The sequence below is a fragment of the Lithobates pipiens genome, unplaced genomic scaffold, assembly GCF_037356315.1.
Source record: "Lithobates pipiens isolate NorthernLeopardFrog02 unplaced genomic scaffold, aLitPip1_a1.2 Scaffold_28, whole genome shotgun sequence".
NCBI lineage: Eukaryota > Metazoa > Chordata > Amphibia > Anura > Ranidae > Lithobates > Lithobates pipiens.
Genome location: NW_027507789.1, coordinates 166,360,559 through 166,382,712, shown reverse-complemented (window position 1 = coordinate 166,382,712; position 22,154 = coordinate 166,360,559). Strand labels below are relative to the sequence as shown.

Below are 22,154 nucleotides of genomic sequence, written 5' to 3'. Positions count from 1 at the left end.
ATATATATATATATTAAAATATTGCTAAAAACATTGTGCTATAGAGTTCCGGGAAGAAAGGGAGAGGTAAAAGAGTGGCTCAAGTACAAAAAGAGTCCTTGTTTCCCCTTTATCTGCGGCGTCCACCAAAATTCACCACGTGAATCACCAGGGCTCCTCTAATGGGGAGATTTGCATAGTGTAATCCATAGTGTAATGTTTTTACACTATGCAGATGTCCCTTTGTTTTTATATATTTCGGAAACCCATCCCATTTCTGTGCTGACATCTGGTGGCGAGAATCGGAAATAGCAGGGGAAAAGGTGGATAAAGACAAAAGATCTGTATACTCAAAGGCCTGTATTTGATCTCTGTCTGGTGAGTGTATCCCCATTAGGGGAGCCCTGGTGATTCACGTGGTGAATTTTGGTGGAAGCCGCAGATAACTATTTTTAGGACTATTTTTTTGCAAATTTTTTTTGCAATGTTTTAATATATATATATTTTTATTGTATTTTATTGTAAAGTTTTATTGTATCTGAGGGTCTACTTAAATGGATGGACTCAATTAAGCGCTGCTGCAATATTTTCTGAGTGATTCTGTTCATCTCTTATTTTATTGCCTTTTTACATTGTTTGTTAAACAAATAGTAGCTGCTGTTGTTTGTATTTTAAAGAAAAACCTTAGTTGATTCTTATCCATAAGGCGCAGAGCGGTGTAAGTTTAGGGCACAGTGTATACACTATCTTTTTGACATTTCATTGTTTGCCATTTTTCCAGCATTGACTTCCTTTGCAGCTCTCTGCATTAGTTAGTCCAACATCTCAGAAGCAATGCTGAACATTTTCATTTTCGGGGCTCTGTGATTGTAGATATCTATATAATGCCCATTGATTGTCAGTGAATGCAGGTTCTTCTCTGACTGAGGTGTGAATGGGAGAGTATCTCAAAGATGTCAACCCAGCTTACATTATTTGTATTGGCTTGGGGAAAAATGTCACCTACCTCCGAGTCTAGTCCTCCCCTGCTTTCAATGATCTCTGCCATTAAGGCCCATAAAGCTTTACCCTGTAACGAAGCCTCCACCATGAAACAAGGGTCTCACTCCAATTACCGAGTTGCCATATCCATAGTTACTTGACATCTGGTGGCAGAGGTGGAATATTAGAGAGTGTGTATTGTTTATGGTTGTTACCTGTTTCTGGATTGGGGTTCTCTTAATAATTTCAAGGGTGTGCAATGGATGATAATACCTTGCACATTGTCCAGCCTCTCTCGTCCCTGTACCCCTGTCCGTGACACATATCATTAATGTAAGTGTCTCCACTGAAGAGCTTTCAACTGCCTTACTTTCTTACCACCATACCTCCTAACTTTTTGAGATGAGAATGAGGGACACCTATCAGCAAAAGTATGCAGGTGTTGTGAGATATACAGTCCGCCCATCGAAAAGTATCCACCCCGTACTGCGCAGGCGCATCGCTTGCGCAGTGCGGAGCAGAAGGAGATTCGGAAAATCTCAGAAGATGAACGCGCCGGCGCCGTGAGTGGAGGTTCAAGCCCCACCATCCAAGTGGACATAGAGCTGCACATATTAGAGGGCCCCTCGCGGGCTCGCTTCTAACTCTATGTCTACCTCGATGGTGGGGCTAGAACCTGGACTCACGGCGCAGGCGCCGTTCATCTTCGGCTATTTTCGGAATCTGCTTGTCCTGTGTACTGCGCTTGCGCAGTACACAGCAGACACTATCTGACAGGGGACACTATCCGACAGGACACAGGCATAGCACAAACCCTTTGCCACTTCCTCTCAAAGGAGAATTGTACCAAATTGTACCAAAAAAACAAGGTTGGTTAAAGCGGGAGTTCGCCGTTTAAAAAAAAAAAAAAAAAAAAGCCAGCAGCTACAAATACTGCAGCTGCTGACTTTTAAAATAAGGACACTTAACCGCCCAGCGCGCCCGCGATGTCGGCACCCGAAGCCGATCTCTCGATCGTCTCTCGGGTGCTGCCGCCGCCATCTTGGGTATGGGAATCAGGAAGTGGAGCCTTTCGGCTTAATTTTCCGGTTCCCTACTGCGCATGCGCCAGTCGCGCTGCGCAATAAGGATGGTCCCCGCTGTCTCTGGGATCCATGTGTTTCCCAGCAGACAGCGGGGGACCTGCGGAAAGGGGTGTAGATTCTGCGGATATCTATGCCAGAAGTGGGTGCAGATACCTGTACTGTACAGGTACCTGCACCCCCCTCCCCCCTGAAAGGTGCCAATTGTGGCGCCGGAGGGGGGGAGGGTTCCAATGAGCGGAAGCTCCACTTTAGGGTGGAGCTCCACTTTAAACCCACAAGTGATTTTTTTTTTTTTACCACTACTATTCCTTTATATGGGCTTTTGGAATTTACAAATGCAGCAATTTAGAAATCAGATGAAAGGTTTAGCACTGGAAAACACTTTTTGATAGATAAAAAGTGCATTTTATATACAACTATATAGATCAGACCAAAATGAGGGACAAATGAGAAGGAATGAGGGACAGAGGGACATTGCTCCAAATCAGGGACAGTCCCTCAAATTTGGGGACAGTTGGGAACTATGCTTACCACTATCACTAGAACAGGAAGTGAAGGAAATCCAGCAGAGCTACAGAATACTTTTAAAACCCACCCAATAAAGCTTTACAGCCTGCCTAACATTTTCCAAGATTAAAAAAAAAAAGACTTTCAGTGGAGTCCCACTTTAAAGCAGCCTCCTTTTGGTTTGCTAAATAAACCACTGAAAATGATTTGTTATAGCTGTTGAAAATGCAAAAAATACCAGCTGATCTGTCATGAGTCCTGTAATCATCTGATGATTGTTATCAGTTACATTGTCCCCAGCTATCTCTTAGTAGTACAGAACCCCAAACCTCTTATGGAGGAAAAGAGGGGGTTGATTGTTCTATAGTCCTGTCCTGTTCACGTTGTCCTGATGCAGTAGGGTGAGAAGTATAATTTCCATAGGGCAGGAAGTATGTTACTGGCAGAATAGTCACTAGGTGAAAAACAAGGGGGGAAGCTTGAAAAAGCAAACTTATGCAGTCACCACAGTTAAATTAGAAATAAAGGCACCATACTCACTTCCTCTCCAACAGTCCGCATATAAATCCACCCATAGGGATTACAAGTACCCCCCCCCCCCCCCCCCCCCCCAAGGGGAGGTATAAGGGACTTTCTAGGCAACAGGGGAGAGAAACAAACAGAAAATTCTATAAAATAGCTTTTATTATGAAAAAATATATAAAATTAAGGTACAAACATCACCAATTTGATTAATAAAAACAGTAGATTACAATCATGAATCGTTAGGGCATGATAATTGTAGAGATTCAGTCTGACGTGTTTCAGGACACTTGTATAGCCCTTTCATCAGGGGCATTCAGAGCCAGAAGATACTACCACAGCAATTCTAAAAGTAAAAAACAACAATAACAAAAAACATACAATACAGCAAAAACATCAATCTCATCATGAAAGAGGGCATACAAGAGGAGCATCGTTGAGGTCATGATTATATAAACACATACCGATTTGATTGGTCAGTATTGCATACACCTCCAGATGGAATGCCGACTAGCACAGTTTGGCCATATATTCATATCAGATGCCGTGAAGACTGTAGGGGAACACACGATCGAATTGTCCGGTGGACTCGGCCCACCGGACCATAGTAGGCCGGACAATTTGATCGTGTGTGGGCTCCAGCGGACTTTTTCATCGTAAAGTCCGGCGGACTTAGAAAGTAGTTTTGACTCAAAATTTGTCCACCGGACTTGGCTTTCAGCAGACAATACATTCGTCAGTGTGCTAGTCCGGCGGACTAAGAATGACGCATGCTCTGAAGCAAGTACGAGAAGGAAGCTATTGGCTACTGGCTATTGAACTTCCTTTTTCTAGTCCCGTCGTACGTGCTGTACGTCATCTTGTTAGAAATCGCCAGACTTTCGGAGCGTCCGTGTGTGGCCAAGTCCATTTGGCGGATTGTTTGCCGGACCAATTCCGCCGGACAATTCGATCGTGTGTACGCGGCATAAGGCTAACATAACTGCAGTGCTACGTGATTAGATGTGCAGATGATAGCTTACAACCATAGATGCAGGGAGTAGCAGTAGTGACACTTAACAAAAACTCTTGATTTCAAAAATTCGGCAAAAAAGAATATATAATATTTTTGAATGTAAGCCCTACAACAAATACATTGTTGCTACCAAATATTAATACTGTCAATATTGGTGTCTGCTTATTATGATGAAGCCCCCAATGTATAAATCATTGGTGGGCATATATTAGCATAATAGCAACCAAAATTTTTTATTTTTTTTTTTTCGTTTCAATATATTTTATTTGCATCAATAAAATGTAACAGAGACATTGTAGAGAATACTAAAACACAGCAAAAGGTAATACAGATATGTAACCATTCATAGACCTGAATCGCCTAGAGAGTGTACAGACAATCAATATAATTGGAGAAGAACCATGAGCCCATAAAAAGTAAAGGTTATAGGGAGTACAAACTTAAACATCTGAAAAAGTCAATAGCCTCCAACAGGCCAGAGCTAACTAATACATTTGTGCAGAATCCTAGTGATAAGAAATGTCCAGGAAGAAGGTAGAGTCCTCCACCACCCCATAAGGGCTCTTGCTGTGGCCGAGAACCCCCCACCCCCCGCCGTAACTCAGATCAGAGAAGACCAGGATCATGCACATCATAGGTATTGAACTACTCAAAGAAACCAAAATAGTAAACCCAAACAAATTGTATCTGGGGGTCCAACCTAACTAGTTAGGTGTAAAGGAGCCCAAGTTCCCGGAGACCGAGAACAACAAACAGAGGTCTACATGGTAGGGCAAGGGCAGCCATTGAGTTCAATTGACTTGACCTCGCTCCACAGTGAAGCGCCCATTGCAGAATGTACCCCTCTAGGCTTCATAGAAAAAGGCTAAAAGTGGGGGAAAAGAAAGAGAACGGAGAAGAGGGAATAAGAAAGAAAAGAAAAGGAAAAATAAAGAAAAAAAGATGAAGGACATCTACCAGCAGGAGTCGACCGTGGGGGGATAAAATCATATCCAGGATCCAGATCCTAGAGCAATTATGGGGAAAGGGCAACTCCCACGAAGCTTGCCCAGGGCTCCCAGATGGCCCTGAATTTGTCTGAGCGGTCCAGGAGTACGCTTGCCGACTTTTCTTGGAGCATGATCCAGGACACTTTTCTCTTGGCCAATACAGTGGAAATAGTGGGTTGTTTCCATGCCTTGGCAAGAGTAAGCTTAGCTCCCAACAAAATAAAAGTGATGAGGCGTTGCGTATTCCTGGAGGCTCCCTCTACAGGGAAATTGAGGAGCGCCACCAGAGGAGACATCTGAACCGGTGTGGTAGAAATTTTGGAGATCCAGGTAAAAATCCTGTACCAGAACTGCCGTATTCTAGGGCAAGTCCACCAGGTATGTATCATGTCACCTCTTAGGCCGCAACCCCGGAAACACAGAGGGGAAGTGGATGGAAACATTTTAGCTAATTTCGAAGGAACCAGGTACCATCTTGTTAGCACCTTGACACCGGCTTCTATCATACTCGTGTTAAGAATGCCTTTGAAGGATTTGATAAAAAGCCCTTGCCATAAGTCAATGCTCCAGGATTGGTTAAGGTCCTCTTCCCATGCTAGCATGTAAGTTGTTTTGGAGCGTGTGGAAGAGAGTGCCCTGTAAACAACTGAAATCCCCCCCCTCTGCTCGCCGGACTGACCGCACCATGTTTCATATGGAGTCACTTGGGGACCACTAGGAAGATGTCTACATTTTTTGTGCAGGAAATTCGTAATCTGAGTGAAACGAAAGAGCTCAGTAGAGGGCATGTCAAGTTTGCTGATACAATAGGCTTTAGAAACAGGGCCCAAAGGTCTAAGGAAGTGACCTATTCTATACATCCCCTTGTCCAGCCACCATTGAAAGGCTTTAATGTCCCGTCCCGGAGGAAATTCTGGGTTATGAAAGAGGTGGGACAAAGGTTGTAACGGGGAAATAAGGCAACAATTATTTTTTAGACCATCCCAAACTGAAAAGGAGTGGGAAAGAGTTGGGGACAGTATCGGGGGCCTCATTTTTTTGGGGCACCACATAAGAAAGTCCAGTGTGTGTCTAGGAACCGCCTGTCTCTCGATCTGTATCCAGTCAGGCTTCTCCCATCTAGAATAGATAGCTGATAACTGTGCCAGCTGGGCTGCTTGGTAGTATAGACGTAAATTTGGTAGACCCAAACCTCCTTCCGATTTGGATCTGAACAAAACGGATTTAGAGAATCTATGTCCTCCCTTTCCCCAAACAAATTTAACAACTTTAGCTTGAAAACGTTCTAAGCGCACCCTGTCTACTGGGATGGGAAGAGCTCTGAAATGATACAGAATACGAGGGAGCAGCGTCATCTTAATGGTGTTGATTCTACCTAGCCAGCCCAGGGACAGCCCAGACCACCTGTTTAGATCCTCCTCCAGTTTGTGAAATAATGGTGGATAATTAGCTTGATGGAGGAGATCAATCCTGGAGGTTAATTTGATCCCCAGGTATGATATCGTAGTATCACTCCAGGTGAATTTAAAGCTGTCCCTGAGCCTTTCCATGAGTGGACCAGGGATATTAACATTGAGAGCCTGAGATTTATGATAATTGACCCTGAGACCTGATACTAAACCAAATTCCGTAAGGAGACTGCAAATGTTGGGCAACGAGGTCAGTGGAGACGAGACGAACATCAGAATGTCGTCTGCAAATAAGGCACATTTGTGCTGTTGAGAACCACAATGAATACCTTGAATATTAGGATTATGCCTAATGGCTATAGCCAAAGATTCGATTGCTATTGCAAAAACCAAAGGGGATAGCGGACAACCCTGTCTGGTACCTCTTGATATGGGGAAAGATTCTGAGTAAAATCCCTGCATACGAACCTGGGCTGTAGGAGACGAGTATAGGGCACGCAAAACATTGAGGAAGGAATCGCCAAAACCCCAACGTTGTAACGTTGTAAAAATATATGACCAGTGCACAGAGTCGAACGCTTTTTGGAGATCTAAAGACAAGAGGCAACCCTGCCTGGCAGAATTCCCGTCCCAATTGGAATTAAGAAGCGACACGATGTCTATGGCCCTACGCGTTTGATCAGGGCCCTGTCGTCCCGGAATGAATCCTACTTGATCTTTGTGTATGTATAAACTAATGAAGGAAGCCAGACGGTCCGCAAGGATTTTGGTCAGAATCTTCAAATCATTGTTGATGAGGGAAATCGGTCTGTAATTACTGACTGAACTAGCATCTTTATTTGGTTTAGGGAGGACCGTGATATAAGCCTCATTAAGAGAGGAATCAAGACTTCCCCCCCTACGGAGGTTGTTGAAGAAACGGGCCATGTATGGTGCAAGAGTGGGGGCAAACGTTTTATAGTATGGTATCGAAAAGCCGTCCGGTCCAGGGGCCGAATGCATTTTCAAATGTTTAATCACTGCACACACCTCATCTGCTGAGATGGGCGAATCCAGCCTAGCTTTGTGTCTATCCTCCAATGAGGGGATCGGGAGGGTGTCAAGGAATTTGTTGATGTCCGCAGGGGACGGGCTGTGGGTACCACTGTATAATGATGTGTAGAAGTCACGGAATTCGTGCATGATGCGTTGAGGGTTTTGGGACATGGAGCCGCCTTGGATTCTAATTTTAGGGAAGGCCTGGGCTCGGAATTTAGGTGTTAGTCTCTTGGCCAGCATAGAACCAATATTATCGCCCTGATAGTAAAATCTGGCTCTGTTCCAGCGCAACCATTTTTCGGCTTTGGTGGTCAGGGCCAGGTTCAAAGCTAATTTAGCAGCATCCAGTTTGGAGACTGGAACAGAACTTGGGTTCTTTTTATGTTGTTTGGTTAGCTTTGTGTATTCCCTGTCTAAATTATCAATCTTAGTTTTGTTGGTTTTGTTAATTTGGGATGAAATTTGAATAAGATGACCCCTAATTACTGCCTTATGGGCTGCCCACAGACAGGTATCATCTATGTCGGGAGTATCATTAGTAGCAAAGTATTGTAGGATACTTTGTTCGATTTCCTGAGCTCTAGCAGGATCACTCAAAATAGACTCGTTGAGTCGCCAACGTCTACTTGGTCTGTGGCAAGCAGGACGAGAGAGAGTCAAGACAACCATTGAGTGATCCGACCAGACCACTTCCTTAATACTAGCCCTTTGAGCAAGAGAAATGGAAGCAGATTCAACAAGAATGTGGTCTATCCGGGAGAAGGAACCGTGAGGGTTAGAATAGTGTGTAAAGTCTCTTAAAGTCGGGTTAACCTCTCTCCAGACATCAACCAGACCTTGCTGGAAAAGCAGCTTGGCTATGCGTAAGCTTTGATTAGTGGGTCTAGTCAGGCGTTTGCCCAAGGGGCGTGATGTGTCCAAACCCTGGTCAAACGCGGTGTTGGAGTCCCCTCCAAAAAGTACTGTACCCTCAAGTAACGGTGTTAAGATGGAGAGCATACGGTTGAAAAAAGCTAACTGGCCCTTGTTGGGGGCATAGTAAGATACAAAGGAGTATAGTTTACCATCAAGCTCACCCACTAATAACAAAAACCTACCCTCCGCATCCTTGAATTCAGATTTCAGTGTGAATTTGCATCTATTAGAGATAAATATGCCCACTCCCCTAGTTTTATCTTCTGCGTTGGCCAGAAAAAATAGGGGAAATTTGGAGTGGATAAAGGAGGGGTTATATCTTTTAGGGAAGTGTGTTTCCTGAAGCAGAGCTACATCCACCCCATGTTTGTGTAGATACTGAAATACTTTGCGCCGTTTAAGGGGAGAGTTTAGACCTTGGGAATTGTGGGAAATTATTTTGAGAGGAGTTAGTGGAGGTAAGGTCGCGTCAGTCATTGAGCAGAGAGGGAGGACCGCCAGCAAAAACAAAAGCACTTACTCTGCAAAATCCACTATTTCCAAACCAACTTACATTCCATAGAGGAGGACCCTGATGAGGAAAAGCGCTGCTCCGAAAGGTCCCCCCGGCTACTCCTGCAATGATAATGATAAGAGAATAATTAGTACAGATGGAAGGAAGAAAGGGAATAGGAAAGAAGAGAAAGACGGGTGACAAGAGAGTCATCCGTAGAGTGGAGGGGACAGAGTCCTCCACCTATGAGGATAAATCAATCAAACAACCCAACCCTACTAAAAGTAGGGATAAGGTTTGTCCAGTTACCAGGACCAAAAAGTCCCAGTGAGCCAGACAAATGGGGGGTACATGAGCACCGCCCCAGCAGGAAGGCCTCAACAATTATGGAAAACCATAATACATAGTAAAATAATCTTGAACTTAAACACGGCACCCATAGAGCGATGGCCCTCGTGTCTCCTTCAATGGCAAAAAATTGGGATAAGCTAAAAATGACATAAGGAAAGAGGACCGAGAGCCCATTAAGTAACAATAAATGTAATACATATGAACAGAACTATATATAACACCTGAAACTTAGGGGAAGCAAAAGTCTCGGATATTTGGCAGGGGAATCGGTGAAAAACAGCAATAAGGGGTGGCAGGGAGAGGGGTCCCCGGGACCACCCCCAGAGACATCACAGGAGAAAAAGAAAAGAACCAATCTTCTTCACCCTCCCCACCCCCTGAGAAAAAAAATAAAAAATAAAAAATTATTAGGATTAGATGGGGCATTGTAAGCAACAATGGAAAGTACCAGAAGGGTAGCACAGCCTAGATACCCTCCAATGCCCTCCGCACCATCTCTGTAGATGGGTATTATAATAGAGGACAGAGGAAAGGCCTAGGGTCCAAGGCACAAGAAAGGTGGTAATTGTTCCCAGGGAGCATCTGAGAGGTTGCAAAATACTCGAAGGTCCTGTGGTTGATACACTCAGGGGGGTCCAGTTTCCTTAGATTTCTTGGATCGTACAGTCTCCCATACTGGAGGAAGGGGGCTGGTGGGCAGTTGACGTTTAGCTGACTGGAACGTGTTTCCTTGAGGAGTAGGATTTGGAATTTGGCTGATAAGGCCTAGCTGCAGCAGGAGTTTTTCCCCTTCATGTAGGGATCCAAAAGTGTAGGCTTTGCCACGCAACATGAATTTGAGCTGGAAAGGAAAAAGCCACCAGTATTTAATTTCTTTGTCCAGCAAAACTTGAAGCAGGGGTTTCAGGGCTCTTCTTTTTTGGATAGTGGACGGGGATAAGTCTGCAAAGATCTGTAAATGATGCCCTTGGAAAATGATCTTTGGTAGGGATCTTGATTTGCGCATTATTTCCTCTTTGACTGAAAAAAAGTGGGGCTTAACCACAATGTCACGGGGGAGCCCATCTGCTCTGGGGGGCCTGAGAGCCCTGTGAGCTCTGTCTAGTTCCAGTCGGTGGTGCGGGATATCCGGAATGAGTGTTTTTATGAGAGATGAGACCGTTTCAGGAACATCCTTGTAGGATTCAGGGAGCCCCCTGATCCTAAAATTATACCTTCGATTTCTATTTTCGAGATCGTCAATTTTAGCTTGTGCAGTCTCCAATTGCTCCTGTAGAGTCTGTATGCAAGCCGTATTTTGATTGGTCCTAGAAATTGTGGTTTCCAAATTAGATTCCACTATTTCTATGCGGGAGCCAATATTGTGAAGGTCTGCCTTAATATCGCTTGTAATTTTATTGGCTGTTATGTTCAGGAGATCTGCAAATTTTGCAAAGAGATCAGCCACATTCAGGTGTTGCGGTAGGCCTGAAGCCTCAGGCTGTAGTATGTGAGGAGACTGAGGTGGGCCAGCCTCCATTGGAGAGAGTCCCAGGTCTGCTAGGGTATGCTCCAGGAGGGATGCTGTAGAAGCAGGAGAAGTGGCTCCCAGGGGGGGGGAGTCTGGCAAGGGGTCTGATGCCAATATGGATGGGGATGCTGCATTATTTGAGGTAGGCAGGCAAGCGGGGCCCGGGCAGCGCGAGGCCGCCGCCATCTTGGCCGAATCTGACAGGGACACTGCGGCTTCAAAAGCGGGCTTTAAATTTCTTCTCACCGCTCCCGCGTACATCGGAGGTGTCCCCGAGGCTTCCGCTCGTTTAATGGCTTCGTTTCAGGTGAAGATTGCGTCCGAGGGTGCCGGTATAGAGGCCGGAGCTGCTGCGGCGGGACGGAGCTCTCAGACTAAGCGTCCATCTTCGGAGCCTCCGCGCATGCGCCCTCAGCAACCAAAATTTTAATATATACATCAAAGGTTTAATCATTGATACATATCAATGAAAGGGGGCAAGAAAAGGAAAAATCCTCAATAAAACGTTTCCATCTGCATATCTTTATGTTCATGCTAAACAGGGCAAAAGGTGAAGCCTAGAATTGAAAAAGTGATGCCCAGACAGCTTAAATATGATACTATGTAGCATTGGCTGAGCCCAAATATACTGGGGAATGCTCAGTGCGCCTAATCACAAAAAGTATTAGTATATAAAAATTATAAAAAGGTATCTTTTCACTAAAGAGTTTTAGTCAAGAGCTGAACTAACCTTACATTCAGTGTCACTGGAGATGATAACAATAGTCCTAGCACGTACAGAGTGGCAATCCGATCCTAGAAGGAGGAGGCTGTCTGCTACATTCACAACTCACGTTTTTATAAAGAACAGGAAGACGCCCGCACATATGCATTGTCTGCAAATGAGTGCGCATTGTCCGAAAATGCGTGCACAATGCCTGCAAATGCGTGCGCAAGGTCCGCAAGTGCGTGCGCAATGTCCGCAAATGCGTGCGCAGTGTCCGCAAATGCATGCACAATGCCCGCAAACGCTTGTACAATGTCTGCAAATGCATGCACAATGCCTCCTCACCTCCTCTCCAACAGTCCGAAGTCCACTAGGAGCCCTAGACCAGCACTGGAATTTTCTCTCCTGCTCCTTCTGCTTGCCTGTCTTCGGCCCTCTTGATTGGCTGGCATGGGATGACATGAGGAGTTCAGTCATCCCCGCACACTGGGATTGTGCCGAGATGTAAACTGAGCTTTACAAGCCCCAGGAGATGGTGAGCAGGCAGGTAGGACTATTTTATTGCAGAAGATTCATTGCATTTCTCTCTTGTGATAAATAGCCTGCATGCTGGTAATTTTTTTAACCACTTCCCATAACGCACTGGTGGGCACTGATAGGCTGCACTGGTGGGCACTGATAGGCACAGTTAAGGCGGCACTAATTGGCACAGATAAGGTGGCACCGATAGGCACAGATAATGCAGTACTGATGGGCACAGATAAGGCGGCACTGATGGGCAAAGATGGGCACAGATAAGATGGCACTGATGGGTGACACGGATGGGTGGCACTAAGGGGCACTGATAGGTACCACTGATAGATGGGACTGATGGGCACTGATAGGTGGCACTGATAGGTGGCTCTGATAGGTGGCACTGCTGGGCACTGATGGGCAGCACTGATGGGCACTGGTAGATGACACTGATGGGCACGGATATGTGGCACTGGGGTGCAGCACTGTTGTTGAGGCAGATTGTGGGCACTGATGGGTGGCACTGTGGGCATTGATGGGTGGCACTGTGGGCATTGATGGGTGGCACTGTGCGCACTGATGGGTGGCACTTTTTTATATTTAGGTACTAGTATTTAGGTACTGGCAGGTGGGCACTAATAAGCTGGTCGTGATCGGGACTGAAGTTCCTCTCACGACCGCCGGTGATCGGCTTTTTACCGGCTCTGTTGTGTCACATGATCAGCTGTCATTGGCTGACAGCTGATCACGTGGTAAGGGGTCAGGATCGACCTCTTGCTCCGATCCGTGATCAGGCGAGTCTCATAGACTCGCTGATCACAGAGCGCGCCGCGCATGCCCCTCAGGGGACGTGCAGGCCGCTCGTGCACAGGACGATGTCAATAGACGTAGTCCCGGCAAAGCAGGTCCGCGCTGTAGCCGTCATTCGGCTATAGCGCGGATCTCTAGTGGTTAAAGACCTTGAGTTAAATACTGTCCTCCCAATGTAAGATTCACCATTCAAGGATTTGTATATCACTATCATATCCCCTGCCAGGTCACCTGAGGCTGGGTGACAGATGCATGCCGTTGGGGTCAGGAGTGCACCGCTAAGGTAGTGGACCTTACGGCTGACTGCCACGGATGGAGCTCTGAGTGGTTCGGGAAAGCAAGTCCTCTGAAGCACCAACACGTATCCCATTAGGAGCTAGAGCATGAGATTCCCCAAGGCACAGAGTCTAAGAGCCAGCAGGTGTTCACCAGAGCCCCTAGTGGTGGGGATGGACTTCGCTGCAACTGGTTCCAGATCACAGCCCCCAGGGTCTCCAAGCTCACGCTCACGGTAGGCTACTGGAGGATAGAGAGGAAACAACAAGGGATAGTCAGGAGATAAGCCAAATGACTGGGGCAATGAGCAGACAGGGGTAGTCAAAGAACCTGCCAAAAGTCAGGGTATGAAGCAGACAAGGATAGTCAAGAACAAGCCAAGGACCAAGCACCCACAAAGCAAAACACACAATATTGATCAGCGAGGCTTGGCTTCAGTGCACAGGTTAATATAGTGTTCTCTGTTAGAGGCTGGGGTGGAGACATGCTTGAGGGAAGATTACTTAAGCAGACAGGTGAACAGGGGTTGGTCTCTAAGCTAAACACAACAGAGAGGTAAGCAGACAGACATGAACATTCCTGCAGACTCATAACATCCCCTCCTAGGAATCTCTTCTCCAGGGAGAATACGTTTAACGTTTGTCGTCATTCCTTGTAATTGAGATCCCCCAGACCCTTATGGGTTTCGCTGTCCTTACCTTTACACTTTCCAGTTCAAGCACATGCTTAATGAGAGTTAGTGAACAAAACTGGACCACTTACGCAAGATGTGGCCACTACCGTTGTATAATCTAGTAGTATATTCAAATAAGAATCATGATTCATTATTTCTAACTTTCTTCCAGGTCAGAGAAGTCCTTCTGGCATGGATCTAGTCAAAGGGGAACACCCATACGCAACCGGAACTGCAAAGAATGGAGAAGCCACACGAACGCAGAAGGCTTGGCTTCACCGACTACAGGGCACTGGCTTCAGGAAAACAACTCCTTCAGTTGTAGCCAACCATTAGTTGTTCTGTGCATTGAAATAGCCTTTTCTTATTACGATATGTGGTGAGCACAGAGCACCAGAAGACTGTACAATCCACATGTCATTTCTTAAAGGAAAGGAGAAACTATTTTCCTGGGTGCTAAAAGACTGATAATAGTTACTTATAAGCCAGAATATCACTCAGCCATATGATAGGTGTATGTTACTACTTAAGCCCCATACACACTATCAGATTATCTGCTGAGTTTTTCCTTCAGATTTACCAAAACCATGTAGTAGAAGGGCCTGCCTGATTGCATACACATTGAAACTCCTAAGGTTTGTCCTCATATTATATGGTTTTGGTAAATCTGAAGGAAAAACTCAGCAGATAATCTGATAGTGTGCATGGGGCTTTAGTGTAAATCGGTTGCATGTAAAACAATATCAGAGTGTTGTAGAGCAAAGTGAAACCATAACCAACCATAACTGGTAATCAGCAGTTTCTGCGCCTTCAGTTTAAATTTCTGATATTGCAGGTACAGTAGAAGCTAGTTAGGAGCTTTTGATATGGTTCTATATGTGGACATTCTGGCCACACTCAGTTATTTTAGAATAACACTGTACTATTAATAAGGGTAAAAAAGTTGTTGAAAGTATGTTACTTTATATCCTTACACCTATACGCAACAGCCTGATACCCTTGTGCCTTAATAGACATTGTATAAAACTAAATGTGTTATAATTAGAGAGGGGGAAGATTATGGGGTCTATTTCGTATTTATATTTTAGAACAGGAATGTTTCATTGGTACAATGCACATATCAAAAAATATGATTTTATTGTACAAAAATAATAGGCATGGACAGTTTGTATAGTTTAAAAGTCCTATATTAACAGCACCCCCTAGGCCAGTGATGGCAAACCTTGGCACCCCAGATGTTTTGGATCTACATTTCCCATGATGGTCATGTACTCTGCAGTGTAGTTGAGCATCATGGGAAATGTAGTTACAAAACATCTGGGGTGCCCGGGTTGGCCATCACTGCCTTAGGCTCACGTCACATCAGTTATCACAAAATAACATCCAGTAGACTTTTCATACGTCTACCAACACTATAAGCCCTTGTACACACGGTCGGACATTCCGACAACAAAATCCTTCGGATTTTGTCCAAAACCGGTGTTGCATACACACAGTCGGACAAAGTTGTCGGAAAATCCGATCCTTCTGAATGTGATAAAGTTTTTCCGTTACGACGGGACTACGTTCAGGCTAGTAGCCAATAGCTTTGGTCTAGGAATTTGATCTGAGCATGCGTGGCACTTTGTCCGATCGGAATTCTATACAAACGATTGGACAAAGTCCTATCGGATCATGTTGTCGGAAAATTTTATAGCCCAGCTCTAAAACTTTGTCGGTCAGATATTCTGACAGAAACAGTCCGATGGAGCCCACACACGGTCGGATTATCCGACAACACGGTCCGATCGGACATTTTCCGTCAGAATGTCCGACCGTGTGTACAAGGGTTAAGACGGGATGGTTCTTGCGCTTCTAATCTCAATGTGTTTTATGAACTTTGTCTCAACTGCATCAGGAGTAAATCAGAGGTATTGCATTTCTACACTATGTATATAGAAAAAAGGTTTTAATCACAATCTTTATACAAAATATTACACTTGAATATATAAAAGATGTAACTCAGTCAATATATACTTAATCCGCCTATTAGTGGAGCTTTACTCAGAGAATGAAGTCCTGATAGATCATTTCAGGCTAGCTCCTTTTGCAGGTATAGCTAAAACATTAAAAAATAAGTGCTCATACTGTTTAAAATTCAGTAATACACTGTCTCACCCTGCTCTGCACATGCTCAGTTGCTCTCTATTTTTTGACACTGTTCCGAAAACCAGAGCCACTAGAGGACGATATGCTGACAGCCTAAAGATTTACTGCTGTTCAGGGGCTCTGGACTTCAGCAAAATGGCAGCCTCCAGCAAGAAGAAATCAGAACAATAATGGATAATGGAGGCAATTTACAGCACACGACCATTTTGTAAGCATAATTATTAATGTGGAATGCATGTCCCTTGCTAAAGAACATATTTTCGTTATCAATTTGTTATTAGTTAAAGTCCCACTTTAAGTTGGTTGTAGAGCAGTGTGCAATCGGGACAATCAGGCTCTGAAAGGTATACTGTAGGAGGGAGGGAGACAAAGGGAACAAAAGACGATGATGGTTTCCTGTGAAGTATACTGGATATACTGTTCATGACCATCAATACCATATTAAGACCACACAGCCACACTGCAAATCCACAAGAATATTCATACCTTTTTACCTTGATAATAACATTTCCAAAGAAGGAGAATGCAGTGATGTCAAGCAAAAACCTTCATCCAAAGGTAAGAAATATTCCTAGGTAGACAATCATCATATCTCCATTCTTTCATAAGGTGAATATAAGAAGTCATCTGCATCCCCCAGAGGCCATAGTTTTACATTTGGAAATGAAAAGAAACTATAGTAAGCATAATTAAACAAAGTCCTCAAATTCCTAACCTAAGCAATTCCTAGGAATGTGCTTAACTAATGTCAATATTTCTCCCAATAACACAGGCTAAGTGTGGTCATTAGCCCACCAATTGGTCCTGAGCCCCTTTAGCCTTTAGCCAACATGGGAAAACCTACCAGAAAAACGAATTCAACCAGCATATCTAAAGATTGGTAAACTTCAATACATTACATTTTTGTTCTTGGACTTAATTCCACTTTAATGCTTCAGATGAATCTCCTTTTAGAGAATCAACCTGGAAGCAGGTTGTAGGGATACATTAGCTCTTGTACTCAGTGGCGTAATTAGAACCTTCAGGGCCCCGATGCAAGAAACCATGAAGGACACCCCTGAACCCCAGCCAGGGCCCTTCCCTCCGAGTCCGGCGGTGGAACTTCAGGGCGTGGTCACAGGTATGACCTTTGTGAGCCCTATAGTTCCACCACTGGTATCAGTAGTTTTTTTTTTATTATTTTTTTTATTTTTAGGTACCCCATTGGGGGACTGTCCCTAGGCAGGATGGGGTCCCTGTTCCCCAGAAGAGATGAGGTCCTTTTCTCCAGGGCAGATGAAGTTACTGCGCCCAGGTGAGAAGCGGTCCCTGTCCCCAGGGGAGGTGGGGGTCCCTGTCCCCATGTGAGAAGGGGTCCCTGACCCCAGGGGGAGATGAAGGGGGTACGTAATGGTGTGTGGGGGATGGGGTCCTCTCACTCACCATGACCAAGCTGCAGGCCACGCACTCATCCATGTTGGCCTGGGCTCCATCCAGTGTGCTGGACGGGTGATCAGCATATCTCCCAGAAAGACCTTTCATCATCTGTGTATGACGGGGGAGGAGGGGGGCTGGCAGACAAGCCTACAGTGTCCTCTGGAGAGCCGGCTCTCATAGGGCTGCACTGCATCTGTGTGCTTAAAGTTTGTTTACCCGGGAAAAGTATGCAGTGCAGTGTGGGCCGGACTCAGGGGGGGCGGGACTCTGGCTGGGGAGAACAGACATCGGACTGAGCGGCAATACATGGAGCAGGAGAGGGGTACTCTGAGGAGCTGGCCGAGGACACAGGTCATGCGGGGAATGCACAACTAAAGAGCAGACAGTGCGATAGTCGAGCATGGAGCTCTGCTAGTCACCCTCCACCTCCACCACCCATGTGCATGGTGCAATGGTACCCCTAGCTGCCTATGCTGCTGCCGGCCATACAGTATGTAGAAGGGGCTGCATGGGCCCCCTGTATCACAGGGCCCAGTTGCGGTTGCGACTGCTGCACCCCCTATAGTTACGCCCCTGCTTGTACTGTTTGTTCTCCTACCCTATGGTCTTCCTCACACTTGCCATATCTGTAACCATGACATTAACCCTCCTTTATGTAAAGTTAAAGTGACCCATACATTTGTCCGTGCAGAGCAAATGAAAAAGGTCAACGCCCCCCATCCCCAAATGTACATACTCAAGTTTCTGTTTGACTTCATTTGCTAGAACCAGGCAAAGAAAGTCCAAACTGACTTGATGCAAATTACACAGGTCCATGGACTTTCCTAGCCCCATGTGACAGTCCTTGGTCACAAGGCATGCAGTACTCTCACATGGGAAAGGGAGAGTCAGTCATATGTTCACCCAAACCTGGCAGTAACATTCCCACTGGCTAAACAGAGCCGAGCAGGGCAAGATATATGTATATGTTGCTAGAGAGGGGATTATCTGTTTTTTTTTTTCCTTTGTCTTTCATCTGTAAAAGCACGGGTCAATTTAACGCCTTGTTAGCATAACTGCTTCTCTTACGCTGGCCTGAAAAGTAACCTTTTTTGCTTCATATATTAGTGTTATTGTCACAATTATTGTACTGTGATGCCTACCTTTACACACACACACCAGTGCACAAAGCAAGGTCAATAAAGACATGGATTAGCGAGTTTGGGGTGGAAGAACTTGACTGGTCTGCACAGAGTCCTGACCTGAACCCGACAGAACACCTTTGGGATGAATTCGAGCGGAGACTGCAAGCCAGGCCTTCTCGTTCAATATCAGTGCCTGACCTCACAAATGTGCTTCTGGAAGAATGGTCAAACATTCCCATAGACACACTCCTAAACCTTGTGGACAGCCTTACCTGAAGAAGTCAAGCCGTTATAGCTGCAAAGGGTGGGCCAACACAAGATTGAGTCCTACGGACTAATGCCCCATACACACGGTCGGACATTCCAACCACAAAATCCATCGACACCAATCGGATTTTTTCCGATGGATTTTGGCTGAAACTTGTCTTGCATACACATGGTCGCACAAAGTTGACGGAAAATCCGATCGTTCGGAACGAGGTAGCGTACAAATCAGACGACGAGACTACGCAGAGGCCAATAACTTTTGTCTCCAAATTTTTTCTGAGCATGCATGCCACTTTGTGCATCGGAATTCTCTACATATGATCGGAAAAAGTCAGATCGGATTTTGTTGTCGGAAAATTTTAGCTCCAGCTCTCAAACTTTTTCCGTTGGAAATTTCGACAGAAAAAATCCGAGCCCACACACAATCGTATTTTCCGACAACATAATCCGATCGGACTATTTCCATCTGAATTTCCGACCGTGTGTATGGAGCATAAGACTGGGATGCCATTAAAGTTCATGTGCGTGTCAAGCCAGGTGTCCCAATACTTTTGATAATATAGCGTATATTAAAAAATTTACTGGACTTGGAATTTCCCATAAGTAGCTCATGTCTGTAGCCAGATAAGGGGATAAGGGGAAATGCAGAGTGGGGAACTTGTTAGCTAAGCCTGTAACTTCTTCTTGAGTTAACACATTAATAACAATTGCTTTATTTCTGCATAAACCGTTAATATAATATTGGCTATTAATTTTTGTATTTACATTGATTTAATTTAGGTTTTGTGGATCTGTTATTTTTTTTACTACAAACTTTTTGTTGTATTCTTGAATTATAAAAAGCATGAGCAAGTATTTTATTTTATTATATAATGAGGCGCACACAGGGACAATGTCGGACACTTATATTGGAAAATGTGTACCTCTCCTCAAATAGGTTGGGGTTTGGCTTCCTTTCCAGTTCTTGTTTAATGAGGTATGGTTCCATAAAGACAAGGTAACCATAAATACTTGATAATTATCTCAAGATCTGAAATATTTAGCCGGATGAACAACAGTCCAATGTCTATGGCCCTGGTGTCCAGCATGCTGCCCTATGGTACTTGTTTGCAGTCCTTGGACTCCAGCAGTCTGTAGCGGAAGGACTGATTTATAGTGCAATTGCATTGATCCGTAGTAGCCTCATGCTTCATGTCATGAATTGTTCATTATCTTCTGCATGTACAGCCAAGAAAGTTGAACCGCAGTTCATGGAGTTGTTAGGCACAACCACTGTAAGTAAAATATAAAACTTTATTAGAGCACAGAAAAAGGGATTAAAACTAGTCAGGTTAAAAACATAGCAGCATGATACACCATACATCACTGTGGGTGGTAGACCAGGTTGAAGGTTGTCCACAAAAAAAATATACTAAGCTTATTGAATAATAGACTCTAAGTCAACAATAGTAGAGGGCTCCACCACCATTTCACATAAGGATCAACATGTTTCGCGTATTTCGCTTCTTCAGGAGAAAAGATGCTAACATAGAAATGCTGCAATGATGTCAGCTGCAGACATTATCCTGGACATATCACACAACCGTGGGCCCCTTTGGTGTAGCAACCAATAGCAGTAGAAAAAAAAGTCTTTACTGCTAGCTGTATCAAGTTGGACTACTGATCCCAGCCAGTCCTGTGCAGACTCTGCCAGCCCTTCTGGCTGCAGCAGCCCAACTTTAATGCCAGTAACATCACAGTCTCTCCCGCTGGCTCTATATCCCCTCCTCCCCTTCTGGCATGCCTCTCCCAGCTCTCCCAAATGTGCCTGTCACTCACCGACACCTGGTGGATCCCTCCTGAAGACTTGCCTGGCAGTTTTCCCCACTGTCCTCTCCTACTCTTATTCAGGATATCCCTTGGGTTGTGTGGGGTTCTTTCACAGCTTCAAACCCCTGGCTCAAGGTCACCCCCCCCCCCCCAGACTGAGGGGCTCCCTCCAAGGCCCCGACAGCCTAACACATCATCTCTCAGTTCTTCTCCCCGAACAACTCCTCCCCAGCTGGGCTGACCCAAGGTATTTAAGGAGGCCTGCCCCCTGCCAATCCTAGTTGGGGATTGGTCAGGGCTCTTTACCACACCCCAGACCACTCCAACTCTCTTCCCCTCCTCTGCTTCCAGAATCTTCTGAGAGCCAGAGGGAGGTAACCAAAAAGTGACACTTCCTCTGAGTCACCAGCCTACACTAAACTACTCCCAGCCCCACAGATCAAAACAAACAGGCCTAGCTTTCAGCTAGACCTGCCTAAATTTACCTGCACTGGGCAAAAATCTAACTCTAGCACCTACCTAAGGTAGAGGGTGTTAAATATTTATTTTAGATATCAGTGAAATCTAATAATTTTTTTATATCACTTTGGGTCCCACAAACAACCTCTTTTTGGGACCAAACTTTCTGGTCATAGTTGTCTAGGTAGGAGCAAAGTTATCTTTCAGTGTGAAGGTCCATGTTAAAGCCGGCCAAAAAATAAACTTTCATGCTCACCTACAGTGCCTTGAAAAAGTAGTCATACCCCTTTAAATTTTCCAGATTTTGTCATATTACAACCAAAAACGTAAATGTATTTTATTGGGATTTTATGTGAGACCAAAAAAAAGTGGTACATAATTGTGAAGTGGAAGGAAAATGATAAATAGTTTTCAATTCTTTTTACAAATAAATATGTGAAAAGTGTGGCGTGCATTTGTATTCAGCCCCCCCTGAGTCAATACTTTGTAGAACCACCTTTCACTGCAATTACAGCTACAAGTCTTTTTGGGGGATGTCTCTACCACCTTTACACATCTAGAGAGTGATATTTTTGCCCATTCATTCTTTGCAAAATAGCTTAAGCTCTGTCAAATTGAATGGGGTCGTCTGTAATTTTCAAGTCTTGCCACAGATTCTCAATTGAATTTAGGTCTGGACTTTGACTGAGCCATTCTAACACATGAATATGCTTTGATTTAAACCATTCCATTGTAGCTCTGGATTTATGTTTAGAGTAGTTGTCCTTCTGGAAGGTCTCAAGTCTTTTGTAGGCTCTAACAGGTTTTCTTCTAAGATTGCCCTGTATTTGGCTCCATCCATTTTCCCATCAACTCTGACCAGCTTCCCCATAACATGATGCTGCCACCACCATGTTTCACGGTGGGGATGGTGTGTTCGGGGGGATATGCAATGCACACCCTAAAATTCAAAAATTTCCTGGCACTCGGAGATTTCAACCTTTGGGCAAACGAGCCTAAAGACCCCATCGCGACTGCCTGCATCAATCAACTAGAAGAACTGGGTCTACAGCAACTGATTAAGACTCCCACGCATGGGTCAGGACACACCCTGGACCTCATTTTCAAACAGAACATCGACGTCAACATACTTGACAACATAACTCTGCCATGGACGGAT

General features: G+C 44.8%; 1 protein-coding gene across 2 annotated transcripts in view; it reads left to right on the top strand.

Annotated features, from left to right (window-relative positions):
* The window catches only part of LOC143935749 (uncharacterized), a 111,681-nt gene extending 90,222 nt beyond the window's left edge, over nt 1–21,459 (top strand). For both annotated transcript variants that reach the window (XM_077459851.1, XM_077459850.1), the window contains one exon: nt 13,945–21,459. In XM_077459851.1, coding sequence (XP_077315977.1) covers nt 13,945–14,155 — 211 coding nt within the window. In that variant the 3' untranslated portion in view covers nt 14,156–21,459. The remainder of the gene's footprint in view (nt 1–13,944) is intronic.
* Nucleotides 21,460–22,154: the final 695 nt, after the last annotated feature.